Genomic DNA, 19,997 nt, shown 5'->3' with positions numbered 1-19,997 from the left:
ATGCATCACATGCAATCAAAGACACAAGAAGACACATGATAGGAGCTTCAATCATCCTCGACTTTAACTCCTCAATCAATAATGCTTTGTTGGGGTTTCTTGAACAACATTTGGTTCGAAAGCGTCCAAGCCATCTCTATAATTAAAATGTTGTAGCTGATCATTTCCTTTGGAATTATAAATTTCTCATTCCTATTGTATTAGTGGCTATTTACTTAATTCCTTACATTTTCCTTATTTCTTTCATAACAAAATAAATGCAAGATACATTGAAGTGAATCTTACAATGAGAACTTTGCAATTTTTGAAGTTCTGTTACATTTGTATATGTAATATTAAAATAATGACACTTTTTAAAAAGAAGGAAAAAAAAAAAAAAACACACAACAACTAAAACTAGAGTACGGTATCAATATATAGTATGGGACAGTTTTATTTGTACCCATTTTCTAGATTTCAAGAAATATGGACTATCATGTGTAGTTTGCACCCATAACTCTGATGTTTTAGTGTTTCTCTCACACTACGTAGTCAGTCAAATGCCCATATAAAGGAGAAGGGTTGCACAAGCTCCACAAACAGTATAATAACTTTGCTATCTCCTAACATGAATCTTGATCCTTAATTTCATTCAATTTAATGGAACGTGACTTTAAAAAACTGAATGTCTGAAAATGAGAAGTTGTGTCCTCTACCAATATCGTCATACCTATTTGAATTTGAAAAGCCTAATTGATAAGGATCATCACTTATCCCGACTTTTATTCTGAACATTATAGTATTATGCATTATCTATTAAGAACATTGACATCATAAATGATGCAATCTCTTTTGTTTTCTACATACATATTTAACACTTAATGGTATGCACGTATGCATTTCATATTCTTTGTGCACATTATGTTCATTCCTAGTTCTTTTATTCCATTTGCTCCTTTTAGATTTTTACTAGCTCAAAGTAAAATCCATTACAACAAACTAAATAGCCAAATTAAGAAAGATAACTCCCATTAGTGATAAAGCTTATCATTGTAGCATCCTACCCAAGAAATATACTATGCTTTTCCTAATAAATTATAGAAAGGCTAGACTAAGTCCTAAGGAAACAATTTTAAAGTTTTTTTCATAAAAAAGGGACAATGGATATGTTCATCAATCTCCAAAAGCTTATATACTCTATATTATTATAGTTAACCAAAGATAATGGCAAAAAATCAGCAGTAAGACCAAGAAGTTTATCACAACGTATGACCATCTGGTAGTGATTACACTGCTTACATGAAGTATGCCCACTAGGAAAACTTTTGTGCCCTTCCTTGATTACACTCTTGTCTCCATGACAAATAACATTCCTTGTGACAGGATCATACTCCTGTACATGCCAAGCACCAATAATATGGAATCTGAGTATAGAATAATGCAAAGAACCAAGACATCAACCATTAAAAATAATAGTATCAGAAGAAAGAAAACAAGGCAACTGTAAAAATAAGGACTGACATCCTTTCCATCAGGGAAACAACGCCAAAAGAAGTCTGGTCGAGGTCTTCCAACAGCATCTTTAATTGCATCCGTTATAACTCCAGTTATAAGTACAGAAAATAACAGACCTGGCTTGCATATGGAAACACAAGATATTATTTTACATTTGAAAAAAATGGGCACCTATTTTACAGAAATCGTTAAAGGAAAGAAGAGATACCCAATATGGCATGGTGCAAGTCATATACATCCCTTCTGTAAAAGTAGTACACAAGAAAGATTGCGAAAGGCAACAATATAGCAACCATCTGTTATCGAAAAAAGAAGAAAACATAAATGTTAAGTTTCCGTATTCACAGAGGTGCACTAAGTAAAATTTCCAAAGGCATCAAAGTTGTCTCTATATGATAGCAACTTTGCAATCTTGAGAACTAGAAACATACTGGAACAGCCCAAAAGGGTACAGTATTGCCTTTCAATGGATATTTCAGATCTGACATCATATCCTCTCCAATGAAGCGATGAAATGGTTCTATAACATTCAATATGACCTCTATCACCACGAGAAGTAGAAGTATTATCCAGTCATGCATGTGAAACCTTGCCACTTTAACTCCATGGGACTTAACAGTGTGAGCCCCCAACTGAATCTCTGGCATTCTTACCAACTAGAAGACAAGCAAGAAGTAGGTTAACTGAAAGAACCTGTTTTAATTTGAAGAATTAACTAATCTGAACAACTAAACCTATTTTTCCAGTTTAAAAAAAAAACAGAAATATGTAAACAGCTTTGTAGGAAGAAACACGTATGCATGCTTCCCATAAAGATGCAGATGACCATACAAGCATGCAATAGAACCATCAACTTTGACCTATCGATCAACAAGTGTTGCCACAAAGAGACAATTAACATGCTGAAAGCAAACTTAAAAATATTCTTTACAAGCTTCAATAAAGAATATATGAAAATTACGCATTTCTAGTTTACAGTTTAAACTAGATGCAAAAAATAAATAAATAATCCAAATAAAAGCATAAATGAAAAATATTTTCTGGATGCCCTGTACAGATTTCTGACATGGGAGCCCCCCTATTCTATCCATGTGGAAGGATGAGATGATCAATCCAAACCATCAGTTGGATAGAGCTTATCCTATAGGATTGATCATTAGACAGCGCCCTTGTCCACATCACATGCAAACCTTGTTGTAGTTTATTGAATTTTAAGTAAAAGAAAAAAAACAAAACCATGCCTCTTTTTCCCATGTGTAGAGTGTTATTGGACTGAAACTTTCCACACGTGCGTAGGTACTTTGGGGAAGCCACTTAAACTACCCAGTGTTTGTCATTGTCGTCAAAGCATTATCTTAAAATTTGGGGTTTGTTGGATGAGTCCTGCTCTTCCGTAAAGTTCTATCTAAATCCATGTTTTATAAATTCAAGTGGTTCATATGATCATGTCAACTCTTGCTACATCATTCCACATTCTCACCTAAGCTTCCAAGTGTTCTAAACTTCTATTCTGGACGACCAGTTAGAAAACCCACACCTGAATTGGTATCTTCTTCAGACAACAAATATTACTTCTTGGCCTCCTCCATGTATAATTGACTCCATAAAGGAAACAAATTTACATACCATGGTATTAAATTTATTTCGATCAGCCTGGAAATGGAAATATTTCGTAGAAATATTTTAATCAGTATGGAAATTATATAATTTTAATGAAAATCTTGAGAAAATTTTTATTAAAACTATAGAAAAAAAATAGACACTAAAACAAACTCATAAGTCATCAAAGAACAATAAATAACAATATGGAGTATGGAAATGAAGATAGAGGTATTTTGTTGCGCATTGGTGCAAAATTTGCAAATCCCAAAGACAAAAACAAATTATACATGCATATGAGAATAATAATGTCAAATTGACTGAACACACCTTAATATGTAAAAACTTGCTTAAATCCTTTTATTCCTCCCAACAATCTACCTATTTTGTGGATTTTCCTACCATCTCCATTTGGGAATCCTAAGGCTCTATCGAAGGTGGCTTTCTTCATTTGCTTAGCTGCCTTGCATAAAATTTTTAACATTGATCATTTAATAAATTTGGGACTATCCATGTCTAAATTTTACTTCCTCTATAAATTTAATGGTGAATCGACTCATCACTTGATTACTCAATGCACCTTCATTGGGAGATTTGGTCAAATTTTCTTTTATTGTTCTATACACCATGTGTTTTTCCTATGTCTGCTATGGCATTATTCCAAAACTGGTAAAGTAAGGCTTTTTCACATCAAAAGATAATTTTGTGGGCCTTAACACTTTTTATTGTATGCCATGGTTGGCAAGAAATCTACTCACCACGCCAACTGCATATGCGATGTCTGGCCTTGTACACACCATGGCGTACATCAAACTCCCTACCATTGAGGCATAGGGAACTTCTTTCATGTCTTTCTTTTTCTTATCATTTGAAGGACTCTGATTCACACTCAACTTAAAATGACCTTCAAGAGGTATACTATCCGGTTTTGCATTCTTTATATTGAATAGGTTGAAAGTTCAATGGTTTTACTTTTCCTGTGATAGCCACAACTTCTTTGATTTACTATCATGTGTTATTTTCATGAATTGATCATTAGTATATTAAGCTTTTAGTTTTGGTGTAAGCTTTTCAAGGAGTTCAAAGGAATATAATAATCATTGAAGGAATGGAACAATCTCTCAAAGAAGTAATCATTATTATATTAGGCTTTTAGTTTTTTTGGTGTAAGCTTTTCGGGGAGTTCAAGGGAGTATTATTTGAGGATTTTTTTTTGTTTAAATGGGACCTCGGGGTTTGGTTCTAGCTTAGATTTTGGTCCTCTTATATATTAGGCAAGTCTTATTTTGAACCTCATGTCCCCTTTTTCTTAATAAAATTATGCTTATCAAAAATTAAATTACTAACTTATCCAACTAATTAGAACATGGAAGATTATAATGTGTATTTATCGAATATGCTAACATGGTTAAGATACATAAAAATAAGATTATGTATAAAATATCTAACTAATGGTAATTCATTTCTACCAATAAATGAAAATATGTGTAATTTACAAGTCCTTTCAAAAAGTAATTTGTCGATATGGTATTTTATAAATTTATTATTATTTCTTGAATAATTTTATATAAAAAAACACTAATATTTCGGTTGATTTTTTACTATTTATTGAAATATCTTCACCAAAATCATGCATTTTTTTCATTCCCAAAATTTGGTTGTTTCAGTTGAAAATCACAAAATATTTCAATTTGAACCGAAATATATACAAAAAAATTAAATAAATCGATTAAATTTTGTGTTGAGGCTTATGGATTTAAAAAATATTTATGTATGTTTCATGGAAATATGTCAAAATTTAATCCTACAATGCATACAAATACATATAAAGAACAGTACAGAGAAGTGTAGTCTTGTGAAATCCAAACTAAATCATCGAATCGAAGAAGTTCCCTAATGAGGTTAATCTGGAGACAAAACTAATTTTTATCAAAGCGACAGTTATTCTACAGTAAATTTTAAAGCATCAACTTCAGAACATTCTGAACCCCAAATTTTCATAGAGTAAGACCGTCAAATTCCCATATTAAAAAATAAAAATCTGAGACCAAGTTACATCCATCCAGCATTTTGTAGTTCAAATGGCATTATATGAGAACAGCTACTCAAAATTCCTCGATTTTAGCCATCAATAACACATCTATGTACCATAAAACTAAAGATTTCTCAAAATATTTCGACCTAAAATTTAAAAATAAAAATAAAATTGATAAAATACAGTACAAACGAACATAGAAATTTTCGACTGAGATTATAAACATTACAGAACAAAATGAAGCTTAAATGAGGGAATCCAGTGAAAGAGCCGACCTGAAGAAGAAATCTGGGCAACGAAATCGAAATCTGTTAGAGAAGGCTTCAAGAACGAAGATGGAACGAGCTTATGCGCGGAGACAAAGAGAAACAGCTATTTGAATTTTAACGAAGCCGAACCACTTCATTAACATCGAATGGTCAGGACGTCAGGTTAACACTCAACCAACTTGAGACAGAAAGAAAGGAAAAAGTTTTGACGCGGGCCCACTTTAATCAATTAAGCAACTATCTTTTTTAATGACACGTGGCCTATCATAGGAACCTATCCTGTGTCATCTCTATAGTAAATTAGAATAATGGAAAAAATTCCGAAAAGAAACCTTCTCTTTTCTTCCAAAATTTGCCTATGACGTGAGAATTGAAATCTTTTTTATATTATTCTAATAAAAAAGACCAACGTCAAAGGACACGTCGTCCGTTTTGTAAAATATCTCTCGGAGCATTCTCTACGTCTTAATGACATTTGATGAGGTAAGTTTAAGAATTAAAACTTATAAAATCCTCCTAAAATAATAACTTTTCAATTGGGACTTGTAAAGTATTCCGTCCATTTGTTTAAGTAAATAACAATGGCGTGTGATATACTTATAATTTTAAATAATTTTTAATATATTTTGATGTCTTATGAAAATGAATAACATACTCATAATTTTGAAGATTTAATCATAATATTTGATTTGAGAGCTTGTTGGCCACAAAATATATATATGCATTTTGGATATTTCAAGAAAGAGAAAATAGACGCTTATATCAAACGTTATGACTAACTCTTCAAAATTATATCATTCTCATTTTGTCATTTGTTATCACAATTGTAAACATAGATAGAAAGTTACATCTAAATCTTTGAAATTCTAAGTACATCAATCTCGTTTGTCAATTATGATCACAAAATAATTGGAATGGATCACAAAAAACTTTAAGTAAGATAAGAGAAGTGAGAAAATTGTTATTTTGGATAAATATAAGAAAGATGAGATGAGGGGAATTAAGAGAAAGTTTACCAATTGAGCATTTGAGCTATCTAGTCATCGTCAAAAAGTTAGGGGGGATTTTAAAAGAAGTCCCTCCGTCAGAGTCATTAGGTAATTTTCCTTACAATCAAACCGAACTCAATCTCAATTAAAAATTATTTGTATTTATTTCAAAATAATAACTTCTTTGTTTAATCTAGACCTTGCTTTGTACCATGCAATTCATTTGTAAATGCAAACGATTTGCACTACAAATGATTTGCAGCACTTTTTGGACTGCAAACTATTTGTTGAAATTTGTGAAGGGCTTAAGAGGTTCATGCAAATAACTTGCAATGCAAGAAAGAAAAAAAAAATTCAGAATGTAACCAAGCATCTATAAATATTAGAGTCCAACAAATCATTTTCAAGTCCATTCTAATTTGTTGAGTTTTAAAATCATGTTTCTAGCTAGCATACGATCCATATTGTTAGATTCTGATTTTGGATTGTCAATATCAGATTGGAGAATTCTCTTGGCTATACTATTTTGGAAGGTAATTTTAGAATTTAGAATCAGAATCTTTCTTATGTTTATTGTGATTTTAGTGTTTACGATTGTGATACAACACAACGTATTGTATTAAACATCTAAGGACAAAAAATTATACTCTTGTTTTTTTATACAAATGTGCAAGAAATGGATTTCAAAATCTCTTGACTATGATTCTAATCTAGAGTATACTCCTATCCACTGTTTAAAGAAATAATTATTCGGAACTTTGTCATCCTGAATTTTCTTTTTTGAGAGAGAAGACCGAATTGAAGCAAAACAAATGGAATGCAATAATCCGTAAAAGGCCCAGTTGCGAAAATTACTCATTTTCGAGTGATTTGTGTTGAAATTAGGGATTTTAAGTATGGGCTTCAAGTAGAGGGCCCATTGTATGTTTAAAGCCCACAACAAATTGCAACAATTAAGCAGCTTAAAGTTTTTCTTTTTTTCTGAGAATGAGGGCTTAAACGTTGGTCCCCAAAGTCAATGGGGGCTATAAAAGATTCCACGTAGCTATAAAGTTTTGTTTCATAGCTTCACTTTAATGATTGAACATGCAGAGGGGGAATCAACCAAAGAGTAAGTTACAAGAAAAGATTAATCAGAAATTAAAATAGTAGGAGATCTTTCACTTTCACTTCACACAAATGCAGGTGTTTTGTAGATGATTTGGTCATTAAATCAAATAAATAACAGGTGAAGGCATTATTACACCAAGCTAAGTCAAAAATGTGATGCAAATGAAGGCTTATTTAGACATAACCCTCTATGTTTTGGTGAATATTTGAGATACCCTATGTTTTGAAACCGATGAGATGCATTTGAAGCACACTCTACTCGAATATATTAATCAGAAATGACTTAAATGCCTTTATATTTAGTTTGTAGTAAAAATTCTTTGATTTTTATTTTTTCTCAAAATCAATCAATCTTTTTTTAACTCTTTAGATCATTAGTTTTTACCCTATCAAGAGAAAAATAAGGCTTTTGGAGTATTAGAAGAGGATGGAATTTTGGATAGTAAAATCAAATATTTTTACAACGGATTAAAATGAAGTTGAAAATAATGGATTGAAGATAAGATTGAATAGATTAAAAATAATTAATGATAAAGGTTGAAGAGCTTGAAGATAGTTTTTTCTTTGAAAAAAAAAAACGAAAAATCAAGGGTTTTTGACTAAATGTTCAATGTGAGGGCATTAGGTCTTTTTTATAATTTATAAAATAAGACTAAAGTCAAGGGATGATGTCATCAATTCGAAAGCACACAACATATTCACCAAAATGTAGAGGGGTATGTTCAAATCACTTGCTTTCATCAATTTGACCAATTAAGAGAGAAAATGAAAGAGAACACTTTAAAAGTTAGAATGATAGAAAGCATAAGTAACTTATTAAATTTCAAGGAAGTAACTATATTTTGGGTGATTTAGACATGCCCTTACCTTTTTGTGAATAATAGAAATACTCCCATGTTTTGAAACTGATGACATGACTCATTCGACCTCAGTCTTCGTAATAGATTAATAGAAAAAAAAAAAAACCTAAAATCCCTCATCTTCAACCTATAGTCAAAACCCTTTATATATTTATCAAAAATCAGTCATCTTTAACCTCATTTGTTTATATTTTTAACCCTAATCTTTGATCTTAAGATTCTATCTATTTCAACCTTCAAGCCTAAAGGAAATATAAAATTATGGTTGAAATTTGGGAGGGGGAGGGATCTAGGATTTTCTATCGAGGGTTAAAGCAAGGTAGAAAATGATAGATTGGAGATAAAGTTGAATAAATCAAAGTTACATGATGGGACTATTGTTATCCTTCCTATAGAAGTTATATATATATATATATGTAAATTTACTTGACTTGTAGGGCAAGTAAGAAATCGAACCCAAGAAAAAGATGGTAGAATCAAGCTAAGATTACAAAATTAATCAAAGCCAACAAATAAATCTGTTTTTGTATTTTTGAAATTACCAAAAGAAAATTAAACTTGCTGAAAATTAAATTAATAGAAGATAAAATAAAAATAAAACTTTGGAAGAAAATATCATTAGAAAGGGATCCACCTAAAGTAAATTATTATGTCAAAATATAGTTCCTAGCCTCTTTGATAATTCAATCATAAGGGCTTGGTGTTAGCTCTTTAGATCGAAAGATTTAACAAGATAAAATTAGATTTAAAGAATACTAAAGTAGAATTTCTTCACTCTCTAATATGTGAATCTTTTACTGTCAAATATCTAGATTAACATGCTACATCTTAAGCTAATCTAAGAATGAAGCATTTAAGTTAAGCATAAAAGATGTAAAAGTTCATCTCTAATCTTAATCCATGGCGACAAGTCTTGAAGATAACTCATAAACATTTAAGGAAATTAAGAAGTAAAAAAAAATTAAGTACAGTAAAGTAATCTTGCCCTAAGTTTCTCCACCCTCCAATGGAGGGGAGATTAGCCTAAGGTCATTGCAAGTGATAGAGAAAGATATATGAAGAAGAACAAGCCTTATTTTATTAGACAAAGATAATTACAATCTCTTCTCACTCTCTCACTTACAAGAATTACAAAATTTTAATTGAAAACCTAAGCTAAAAATAAAAAATACAGGAGAAAAGCCTAAGGGCCTTAGGTTAAAGGAAAAGAGGTAAGAAGCTAAAATCGACCAAAGAAAGGGACAAAAAAATGTCATTTCTACATTGAGAAATGTTCTATTTATAAAGATCTTAGGTTCTGAAAGGATTCATTCTTAACCGTTTTTACTATTGCGGATAAGATCATTTGTGGAACACATTCCTCCAATTTTAGGGCGTTCCAACCAAGGTCCACCGCACTGCGGTTGGGTTGAAACCTTCAGATTGTAATACAAAAACCCAATTTATAAAATAAGTTGATTTTGTTGGAATGGGAGTGACAATTCAAAAGCTAAATTTTTTGTACTGTTTTAATGTTGAAAAAACCCAATTTTAAAGCTATGTTGATGACGCCAAAATTCACACTCTTGGAATAATGTTTCTTGTTGTTATATATAAAAGTGCTACTATTAGCACCGAACTTTTACTTATTACACCCTAACTAAAGATAAAGAAAATAAGTGAATGGGGTGTAATAAGAAAAGGTTGAAGTGACAATAGAAGCTTGGTCGTCTCTTATTCATATATGATTATGTCTTTCTTATGTCTATTGTTTAAATGTTTGATTGATAAGATGTTGACTGCATAAGAAAAGAATAGGATTGCGGTCATGACATTGATATTCAATACATATGTAATCTTAACAAATCTTAGACATAGGCTATCTCTACTTAGAGCACCTATAATAAATAGAGATAATGAGAGAAGATAGATTCTGAATAGGTTATATGATGAAAGTGACAAGCATTGTCATGAGCAACTTTGAATGAATAGAGCTACATTTCATAGATTGTGTAACCGTTTAAGAATGCATGGATTGATTGATTGATTGATTGTCGATCAATAAAAGTCAAAGAACAAGTCTCTATGTTCCAATTAACAATTGGGCATGATTTGAGAAATTGACGAGCAAACTTTTCTTTTATACGATCTTCTCAAACAGTTAGTCGTTATTTTCATATTGTCTTGAAAGCATTGATTAGTATATACAAGGAGATCATCAAGGTAGCAGAGTAAACAAATTCTCTCAGAGACAACAACAATGTTAAAAATTGGTACCATTACTTTGAGGTAATTGTAAAATCGACCATGCTTACAAATAAATATGTATCGATGATGTGATATAACCATGAGATGTTGATTTAATATAGGATGTTATAGGAACTATAGACGGTATATACAATCATGCAATAGTTTTTGTAGATAAACAACCTAAGTATCGTAATAGAAAATGAGATATTTGTCAGAACGTCTTGATCGCATGTACTTTTGATATGAAATTCACATACGTGCTCACTGGTTGGGAAAGATCAGCACATGATGGCCACTTACTAAAAGATGCAATTAGACATAGGATTGATAGACTCACTGTGCCACTTGGTGAGTATAATATTTGAATAATTATATTATTTTATTTCCTAATATGATGACATGCAAACATGATTGGCGTGTAATTTTATTTTATAAATTTGCAATATAAGTAAATATTATCTTGTAGATGCTGGGTTTGCAAATGTTCCTGGTTTTCCTATGCTTTTTTGTGGTACTCGATATCATTTAAATGACCATCGTGGGCGCTTTCCGTCGCATGCAAAAGAACTCTATAATTATCGTCATTCTTCATTGCAAAATGTAATCGAGAAAATAATTAGTATTCTAAAGAAACGATTTGCGTACTTGAGATCTGCATCCTTTTTCTACATTAAAACACAAACTAGGGTTATCTTTGCGTGTTGTGTTATTGAAAGTGTAGACACCCCATTTTTGCACTCGCCTGATTAATCAACTCGTCAATCCAATGGCAACGGTTCCCAATGATGGATGTTTATTCCAATGCTTTATTTTGTTACCAGATATGTTTCAGAAATTCAGATAAGGTATCTTAAACTGACAAAACTATAAAAATCACGCTACGTGTGGCGCCTCACCAAATGCTAACACAAATCCCTATGTCAGATCTCGAAGTACTAGGTGGCACCTCAAAATTTCGGCATGGTCTCCTCAGTTTATATTAGCATTCCAAGGCGTTCAACCTATACCTGATAAACAACATACAATCCTGCATATATATACAAAATATAATACTAGCGGAAGCCTGTATACATCTAATAACGTACAAAAGATCAAAGCGCGGAAGAAGAAATTATAATACAGGATTATACGAAAATTTCTCACTCTAACATAACTCATATCGCTCAGAACAAAATCTATAATATTTTTGGACAAATCGACACCACTAGGGGGTATAACCCCAATACTCACCAAATGACGGACTCTGGCTGTCTATCTGACTCACCAGATGATTCTCACTCGTTTTCTACACCTGCTTCGCCAAGCTTCGGATCTGAAACTAAAAAAAATGGAGAAGGAAAGGGTGAGTAACAATGGTTACCCAGTAAGGAAGAACATAATTTCTGCCAATAACCTCTTCTAACATGAATGAATAAGCATACTAAATCATTTTAAAATCTGAAAAATTTTACAAAAGAAACTACGATTAACTGGTACATATAGCTAGGGATGAACAACTAAACATTTTAAAACTCACATTACATCGATCAGCATTACTTACTATAACATTCTCTTTTTTTATACAAATCTAATTGATCAAATAGAAACATTAAACATGCATTTCATTTTATATATCAAAGTAAGGCAATAGATACATAATACACTATGGTGGAGTATTAGAATTAGAGAGTTGGGATTCACGACTGGATCGCTCCCAGTCGGGACATGATGTTATAATTCTTTATTGGCTTTTAGTTCCTGATTTTGTGGTCGGTCGCTGAATTTACCATGTTTGGTTGGCTATTTATCTGGCTCAGGCTGTTCATTTGACGTGACCTTAAGCAATGGGTCTCTTTTTGATGTGTCAGAACGTTCGACTACTATAGATTGTTAGTGATCACTGACTAATCATCTTCGTCTATACCTATTAGGTATACATGTGATTCCGAAATATACAAACCATTCGTATACGACCACCTTTACATTACAAGTTCACTAGTAAAGATAGAGAGGAATAAACTCGGATTCCAGTTGTGACTCCACTCTCATACGCGTCCCATACCACATATGAGCTTGGTGGTCCCTACCGTACATCCCAGGATAGTACACCACTCCGGATGATATGACGCACTATCCCTTCAAGCATTCACAGATTCTTTAACAACTCACAAAATAGCTATATATATATATATATCATTTTCATTTGAAAATAAAAGAGAAATTAACAATACAAGGTTGATAATGGATATTCAGTTTCCTACCATACAACTGTCGTCAGCCAGCCTAAAATAAATAACAGAACGTAAACGTAAACAACACCTCACGCTAACAGAAAGTAAATAAACATGCAACCAATAACATTATCCCTGGATATCCGTTCACCAACCTACACACAACAAAACAATGTAAAATACAGACATCACCCCTCGGGTATAACTCTGACATTTTACCGTTTCATACCCTTTTTTCCTTTTTTCGATTTTTACCGTTTTCAATCTTTCAAACAAAATATCTACTTTCTGATATTCATTAACTCAATTTGAGTTCATTGAATATTAAATCATTTTTTTTTCAATTATGAAATTCATTTTCATCAATAATATTGAAAAAGTACAACATTTAGATTAAAACGGGGTCCGAGCGGTGCACAGGACCCAACTGACAGAAATAGCCATTTGAAATATCCTACCTACGTATAATTTGTAAAAAAATATAATTAAACATATCAAATATGTAAGTTCTGGCGTGAATTTGAAATAATCGATTGAATTCTATATTTTTAAAAACTCACCACAAATTTTTAATAAAATTTTAAATGCAATTTTCACAATCTACGAATACTAATAGAAATTGAGAGTTCCTTACAATCACTAGGCGACGGAATTGAAGCACGTGCGGGGAAATCGAGGTGATCGGCGTGAAAATCGAGGCAAATCATACTTTAAGGCAACTGATTTTTGAAATCGGCCTAGTGGTTTCGAAGATCTCGATGTGGTTGTCATTTCTCCCTTCTGTGACGGAAGACAATTTGATCCCGAAACGGATGAAATCCGAGGTCAAAATTTCAAAATTCTCATATATAAATATGACTTATTTTTTACGATACGGGATGAAAAAGAAAGTAAAATGGAAAGAGGTTGGGTGGGCTTTATAAAGAACACGACTGCGGACGTTTCTCCCTTCCGCGTTGGTCGTCGACTGCGAACTGTTTGTTGTGAATCTGAGGTTGAAGAATCGAGGAAAAACAAAAAATTAAAAAAAAAATGGTGCCATTTCTTGTATAACTTTGATTTTTCCAGGGTCTACTTCGATCCCCCTTTGACTAACCACGAATCCTAACAATTTTTCAAAAGTCACTCCGAATACGTACTTTTGCGGGTTAAGGCGTAACTGGTATTTTTGGATTCTTGTGAGAAACTTCTCTAGTGCAGCGACGTGTCCCGATCGTTCTTTGGATTCACTATCACGTCATCTACATAGACCTCAACCTCCTTGTGTATCATGTCGTGTAATAAGGTCGTAGCTGCTTTCTGATAGGTAGCACCAGCATTCTTCAAGCCAAAAGGCATGACTTTGTAGCAAAATGTTTTCCATTTTATGATGAATGACGTCTTTTGCATATCGCGAAGGACCATCTTTATCTGGTTGTACCCCGAAAACCCATCCATATACGAAAGCATGGCGTGCCCTGCTGTATTATCAACCAATACATCTATGTGAGGCAACGGAAAGCTATCCTTTTGACTGGCCTTATTTAAATCTCTGAAGTCCACACACATTCTCACTTTCCCATTTTTTTTAGGAATTGGAACTACGTTAGCGATCCATTCTGGGTACTCTACCACTTCCAATAATCTGACATTGATCTGTTTAGTGACCTCTTCCTTAATCTTCAAAGTCCATTCTAGCTTCATACGTCAAAGTTTCTACTTTACTGGCCTAGCATCGGGATGCAATGGAATCTGATGTTAAACAATATCCGTACTTACTCCTAGCATGTCCTCATACGATCACGCGAATACGTCTTTAAACTTTCTGAGAAAATCTACTATTCCTTCACGTTCCTCGGGAGATAAGGTGTCTCCAATTTGAATCTCTTGAGAATTTTCTTTAGTCCCGAGATTGACTAGTTCTGTTTCTTCCATTACAGGTTGAGCCCGACGTTCATCTTCTTGTTCAAGTAGTTTAATTAATTCGATAGGAGTTTCTTCATCAGAAGATTCGTCCTTCAAAATCAGATTATCAGTTAAATCATTATTACACTCGGGGTAATCAGAAACTTCTTCTATTTCATTAAAGATAGATAGGGTGACAGGACTTACTGCGGACTCAACAGACTCAACATGACCAGACCCGACATACAACAAATGACTCATTACATGATAATTGGAAAGAGACCCGACTGCGAGTTTGATTACAGACTGTGGGTTTTGAGCACCACTTTTGACTGACATGTTTCCTTCTTCGAGAAACATTTGAATAATATTGAGTGAATCCACGGTTGTCTACCAATCATCTACTCCTTCGAGTTCTTTAGATGCTTCGTCTTCTTCCTTGTCAAGCCAACTTATTCCAAAGAAAATCTCAAACCCGACTGGAGGGTACCCGTGAGGTGATCGATGAAAGATTTTGAAAAATCTCAATAAGAAAAATCTTTCCCTGCTTGCACGAAACGTCTATTAAGGGTTTTACGATAAGGCTTCATGTTGATTAGATCGATGACATATCCTTGACTCATCGTATTCGCCTTATCTTTCCTTATCTTCCAATATTGGGTTCAGTTTTCTTTCGTAGGTTCATACCCTAATCCGAATGTGCCAACTACTTCTTGAATGGCTGGTGCAGCTTTGATCCCTTGTTGTCTACGACCCAAACCCATGCATGGGAAGAATCTCATGCTTTTGAACATGCTGGCTACGCAACAATTGAACGTATTATCGATAGGTACCAGCTCTTTCGTAGAATCGTCCCACTGAACAGCATGAATATTTTCAAATTCAAACCCACTGAGTTGTATTTCTTTTTTGTTCGGGTTGGATTTCAGGCAGCGACTTATCCTTGGTTTCTATTTCATTCACAATCCCCATAATTTCGGCATCCCCATGAAATGTAATCACTAAACCATCCTTGATGAATTTAATCTTCTGATGCAAAGTTGAAGACATGGCCTTGATCTGATGCAGCCACGGTCTTCCTAGTAATAGGTTGAATGATGACTGAATATCTAAGACTCGGAATTCCACAGGGAAGTCTGCTATACCCGTGGATATTCGTAGCTGCAAAGTCCCTAGTACATCCCTTTTCATATTATCGTAAACTCTGACGCCTTGGCTAGTTGGTTTGAAGTCTTATGTCTTGAACCCTAGGCAAGTTGCGGTCTTTAAAGGACAGACATTTAATGCACTTCCATTATCTACCAAGACTAGAGGGACTCTCATTCCATTGCAGTCAATTGTGATATGCAGCGGCTTCGTGTGGCTCGGCCCTTCTTTTGGGAGGTCGAAGTCTGAGAAGGATAGATAATTTTCAACATAGGTTGCTCCTACTATACTAGCTAGTTGATCTGGAGATGTGTCGAGGGAAACTTGGGCTGCGCTTAATACTTTGAGAACAACTTCCTTATAAGCTGTGGAGGCCATGAGCAAATCCCAAACTGAAATGTTGGCGCCTGCATTTTTTAGCTGTTTGATCACGATATCATCCTCTTCAATAGTTTCCTGAGTGGGGTCTACTTTTTCCTTCCTTGCCAAGATCGCTGGATTGTCAACGCTAAGTTCCGATGGCTTAAAGACTCTTCCTTCCCGTGTCATGTGCTTGACTTTATCACAAGAGAGTGGAAATGACTCATCTTCTTCGGCCAATAGGTAAGGATCTTCACTTGTTATAGAGAATGGATTTTTCGAGATCATTTGTGCCAAGAGATAGCTGGTATATAATGGGTTATCGTAACGAGGTGGGGATAGACAGTATGATTCATCTTCAGTTAGATCAAATGGCTCATGGCTTGTGGCTTAGACCTCATCAGTGAAAGTTATTCCGACAAGGGGATAATTGGGTGGTTTGGCATAGATTGGATGGATGAGAGAGGTTGGGTCGAATGATAGTTGGGTGTTTGAAACCATATTCAATGTTGGCAGAGGTTGATATGCATGTAGTGGATTGGTAGTGACATTTGGCTATGTTGGGGTAGGAATGATGACTTTTTTTTATCATCAATGAGATTTTGGATGACATGCTGGAGAGAGATGCAACGGTCAGTATGATGATCGAGATTTGATGGAATTCGCAAAAGACGTTAGGGTTATGTGCAGCTGGTAGGGGGTTTGGCAGAGGTCGAGGTTGGAGAGGGGTGAGAAGTCATTTTTTCAATAGTTTTTGGAAGGCTACGGTGAGAGTCATCCCTAAATCGGTGAACTGTCGAGGGGGCTCTACCCAAATTTGCTTAATTATTGGTTCGAGCTGGGGGTAGAACTGGGTGGTGGAAGTGTTGGTTATATAGGCATGGTTGATGTTGGATTTGGAATTAGTGAAGGGTTTTTTGGCTTTGTTGTCAGAAGAGTTGGAAAGGATCTCAGAGGCAAAAGCATCCTTAAGTTGGCTTCCAGCTTGTAAAAATGATTCAAATGTGGGGATATACTAGGCAACTAAATGCTGAGCATACCCCTACAAGAGGTTTTTCAAGATGATTGCCACTTGTTCCTTTTCTGATGGTCTATCCCACATCTGTACAGCCTTAGCCCTCCAACGACTAATAAAATCAGTAAATGTTTCTCCATTCTTCTGCTTAGTAGATTCCAAATGTTTTCGAGAAGTTTTGATTTTAGTGTTGTACTTGTACTGGTGCCAGAACATCCTTGACATATTTTCCCATGTCCCTATTATAGCTGAATCTTGGGACACTAACCATCGTAGCGTTGATCTTGATAGAGTACGCTGGAACAACAGTGTGATTTGTTCGTTACTAAGGCCCATTGTGCGCATGTTGGTGACATATACCTTGAGATGCGTTTTTGCGCAGTCTACTCCATTGAATTTTTCCATTTCAGGCATTACAAACTTTTCTGGCAGACGGATCTTAGGAATTTGATTCAAAGCCTCTATCCCTACTGCAATTTTGTCAATCCCTTTTATGTTTTTCACGGTGGTGTTTCCAATTGAGTCATTCTGTTGGCCAACATTGGATTATCTTATAATGCTCCTCATTTTTGTCAAGTTCATAAACCTCATCCAGATTCTTAGCCATGCTACCTTCTGGTCCCTTGCCTTTTTGATCGTCAGGATGGTCTCTTGTTAAATCAGAGATCTATTCTAGCACTTCTACCTTGCTCTTTATGTTGTTCATATCCATTGCAAAGACCGCTAGGATCTTACGAATTTTCATGAGTTTAGATTCAGAAGCCATCTTTAATGCTTTGCTTGGCGCAGATGTTCTTTCCAAATGACCTGACTCTCGATTCCACTAGGTGGCGGATGCTTAAGTTTGGGCGCAATAGTATCCTAAAACCCCATCAAAGGTGAATTAAGAAATGATCCCTTTTGATAGCATTTACTTTTGTTATTTTATTATAATTGATGAGTTGTGTTGATCAAGCTTATGTCTGATGAGGTGATTTATTGTTAATTAGGGTCTGATTAAAAGAGAATTCTCATTAAAAATCGTACCAAGGAGACAAATGCGAATACAAAAGAAATGAGGAGACTCTCCTCTTAAAGCAAAAAACGACTCGATATAGGATCCTACATGCTCTTCTACTTCTCTCTTCTGCTTCTTGAATGCTTGTTGATCTTCTGATTCAATAAGTAACCGATGGTTCCAAGCGGTAGCTATGTATTCTACCAAGTGCACATTCAGCTCCTTAATATGATGTCCATTCCTCGGGAGCATTGGGATCCATGAAGAGAATCCTATCTGTATTGGTATCATCCTTGGGCAATAAAAAGATTTATTCAGCAGACCAGTGAGCATTACATGATCAGACCATTTTGAAGCAAGCACAGTGCTTTCATCCATTCTTGATCCCAATCTATCCCAATTTACATCTTGTGTAGTCAAATTTGAGAGCCAGTCCTTCCAGTCTTCTATGGATGCAAAGTCCACCAATGTTTCCTTTCTTATGAATTTTTCCCATTTACTTTCCTTGATTTGCGGGAACTCTGCAATGCGAAGTCGGATACATAACAACAGATAAAACAAATGTGGACTTCCTCGAAATCCTTCCCCTCCTGGTGCATTCTCATTTGATAATCCCTCAAAAGTATCGGCGAGTATTGTAGGGACTGGGTTAACCTTGTTTTTAAGTTGTCCGACAATATTTGCGAAGAAGCCCGGCAACTGATGACCCATCCTAAATGAAACCAAAAAATATGTTGACAATACCCCCAGACATAAATTAAAATCCCAGGCCTTCCTGTGAGGTTCTGGAGCGAAATCCCCAGGATTTTCTTGTTCAGGAGTTTGGTGTACTTCTAGGAGTCTCCACATGTTTAGTAAATCGTGATCTGTGAATCTTCTTACTTTTTTTGCTTAACTCATAATCCTTTCGAGAGTTCTTTTGTAAATTTGGATTTTGATGGAAGACGAATCATTGGACCCAATGTGCTTATCCCTATAATATTACAATAATCTTCATGAGTTGGACAAATGTGACTGAACCAAAATGGTATACGTGATAATTCGGGTCCCATAAATTGACCGCGACACATAAAAGATTCCAATTGATAGTCACTGACTTGAGAGAGAATACGATTTGAAGTCTATATGCACCAAAATTGTACTTCTCGACAGTGGTGAACGCATCTAAAACTCTTTCCACCAACAATTGTACATCATCGTGAGCCGTTTAACAAAAAAAACTAACTCTCATTACTGACACATTTAAAAATAAGCCACATCCATTTTTGGTACGATCTTTAATGTGATTCAACCATTTTAATTTAAAGAAAGTTACGATCTATTGAATAGAATTGGTTAGAAAAAAAAGTTCAGTTACCATATTCGGACCGATTCTATCCAATGGATTCAAAAAATAATATATCACCTTATTGACATTTAATTGAACCAATTAACTCGATTATTGACATTTAATTGAACCAATTAACTCGATCGGCTCGTATAATTGATCCGAAAGATCGACGTACCAATTGGGCTAATGGGTAGGAAAATGATTGGCCAACACAACTTTTTCAATTACATTTATTGGGTGTGGACCGATATTGCGAGTTTTATTTGAGCGGTGTGGATCGGTCAACCCACTTACCTTTTGATTAGTTTAGAGAAAAGTAACCCGGGGTCACTTATGGTCGATTCAATCGTGGCCTAAGGACCGCACCTAAGTTCTAGGCTCTCTATATGATTGAGACTAGGTTAGGACAAAGCTTAGGTCACTTCAGTCCGAAACATACCGATATACTATTCTAATTTTACCTGGTCAAG

At 34.5% G+C, this 19,997-nt stretch overlaps 1 protein-coding gene across 4 annotated transcripts in view; it reads right to left on the bottom strand.

The window, feature by feature from the left end:
* Window positions 1-19,997, bottom strand: part of LOC147398212 (lipid phosphate phosphatase 2-like) — a 69,303-nt gene that overhangs the window by 17,751 nt on the left and 31,555 nt on the right. Inside the window, exons 1-6 of one of the 4 annotated variants that reach the window (XM_086447378.1) lie at window positions 5,404-5,588; window positions 2,975-3,147; window positions 1,926-2,150; window positions 1,703-1,790; window positions 1,501-1,610; window positions 1,279-1,372 (exon numbers count right to left, since the gene is read on the bottom strand). In XM_086447378.1, the coding sequence (XP_086303504.1) occupies window positions 1,279-1,372; window positions 1,501-1,610; window positions 1,703-1,790; window positions 1,926-2,141 (508 nt within the window). In that variant the 5' untranslated portion in view covers window positions 2,142-2,150; window positions 2,975-3,147; window positions 5,404-5,588. Of the gene's footprint in view, window positions 1-1,278; window positions 1,373-1,500; window positions 1,611-1,702; window positions 1,791-1,925; window positions 2,151-2,974; window positions 3,148-5,403; window positions 5,589-19,997 lie in introns of those variants that run through there. The other 3 variants (XM_086447377.1, XM_086447379.1, XM_086447376.1) reach the window with 3 other exon arrangements.

This window comes from Akebia trifoliata, chromosome 7, assembly GCF_017979445.1.
Source record: "Akebia trifoliata isolate Shusen 1 chromosome 7, ASM1797944v1, whole genome shotgun sequence".
NCBI lineage: Eukaryota > Viridiplantae > Streptophyta > Magnoliopsida > Ranunculales > Lardizabalaceae > Akebia > Akebia trifoliata.
Note: the sequence above shows the minus strand (reverse complement) of the source record. Positions and strands in the feature narration are given on the sequence as shown.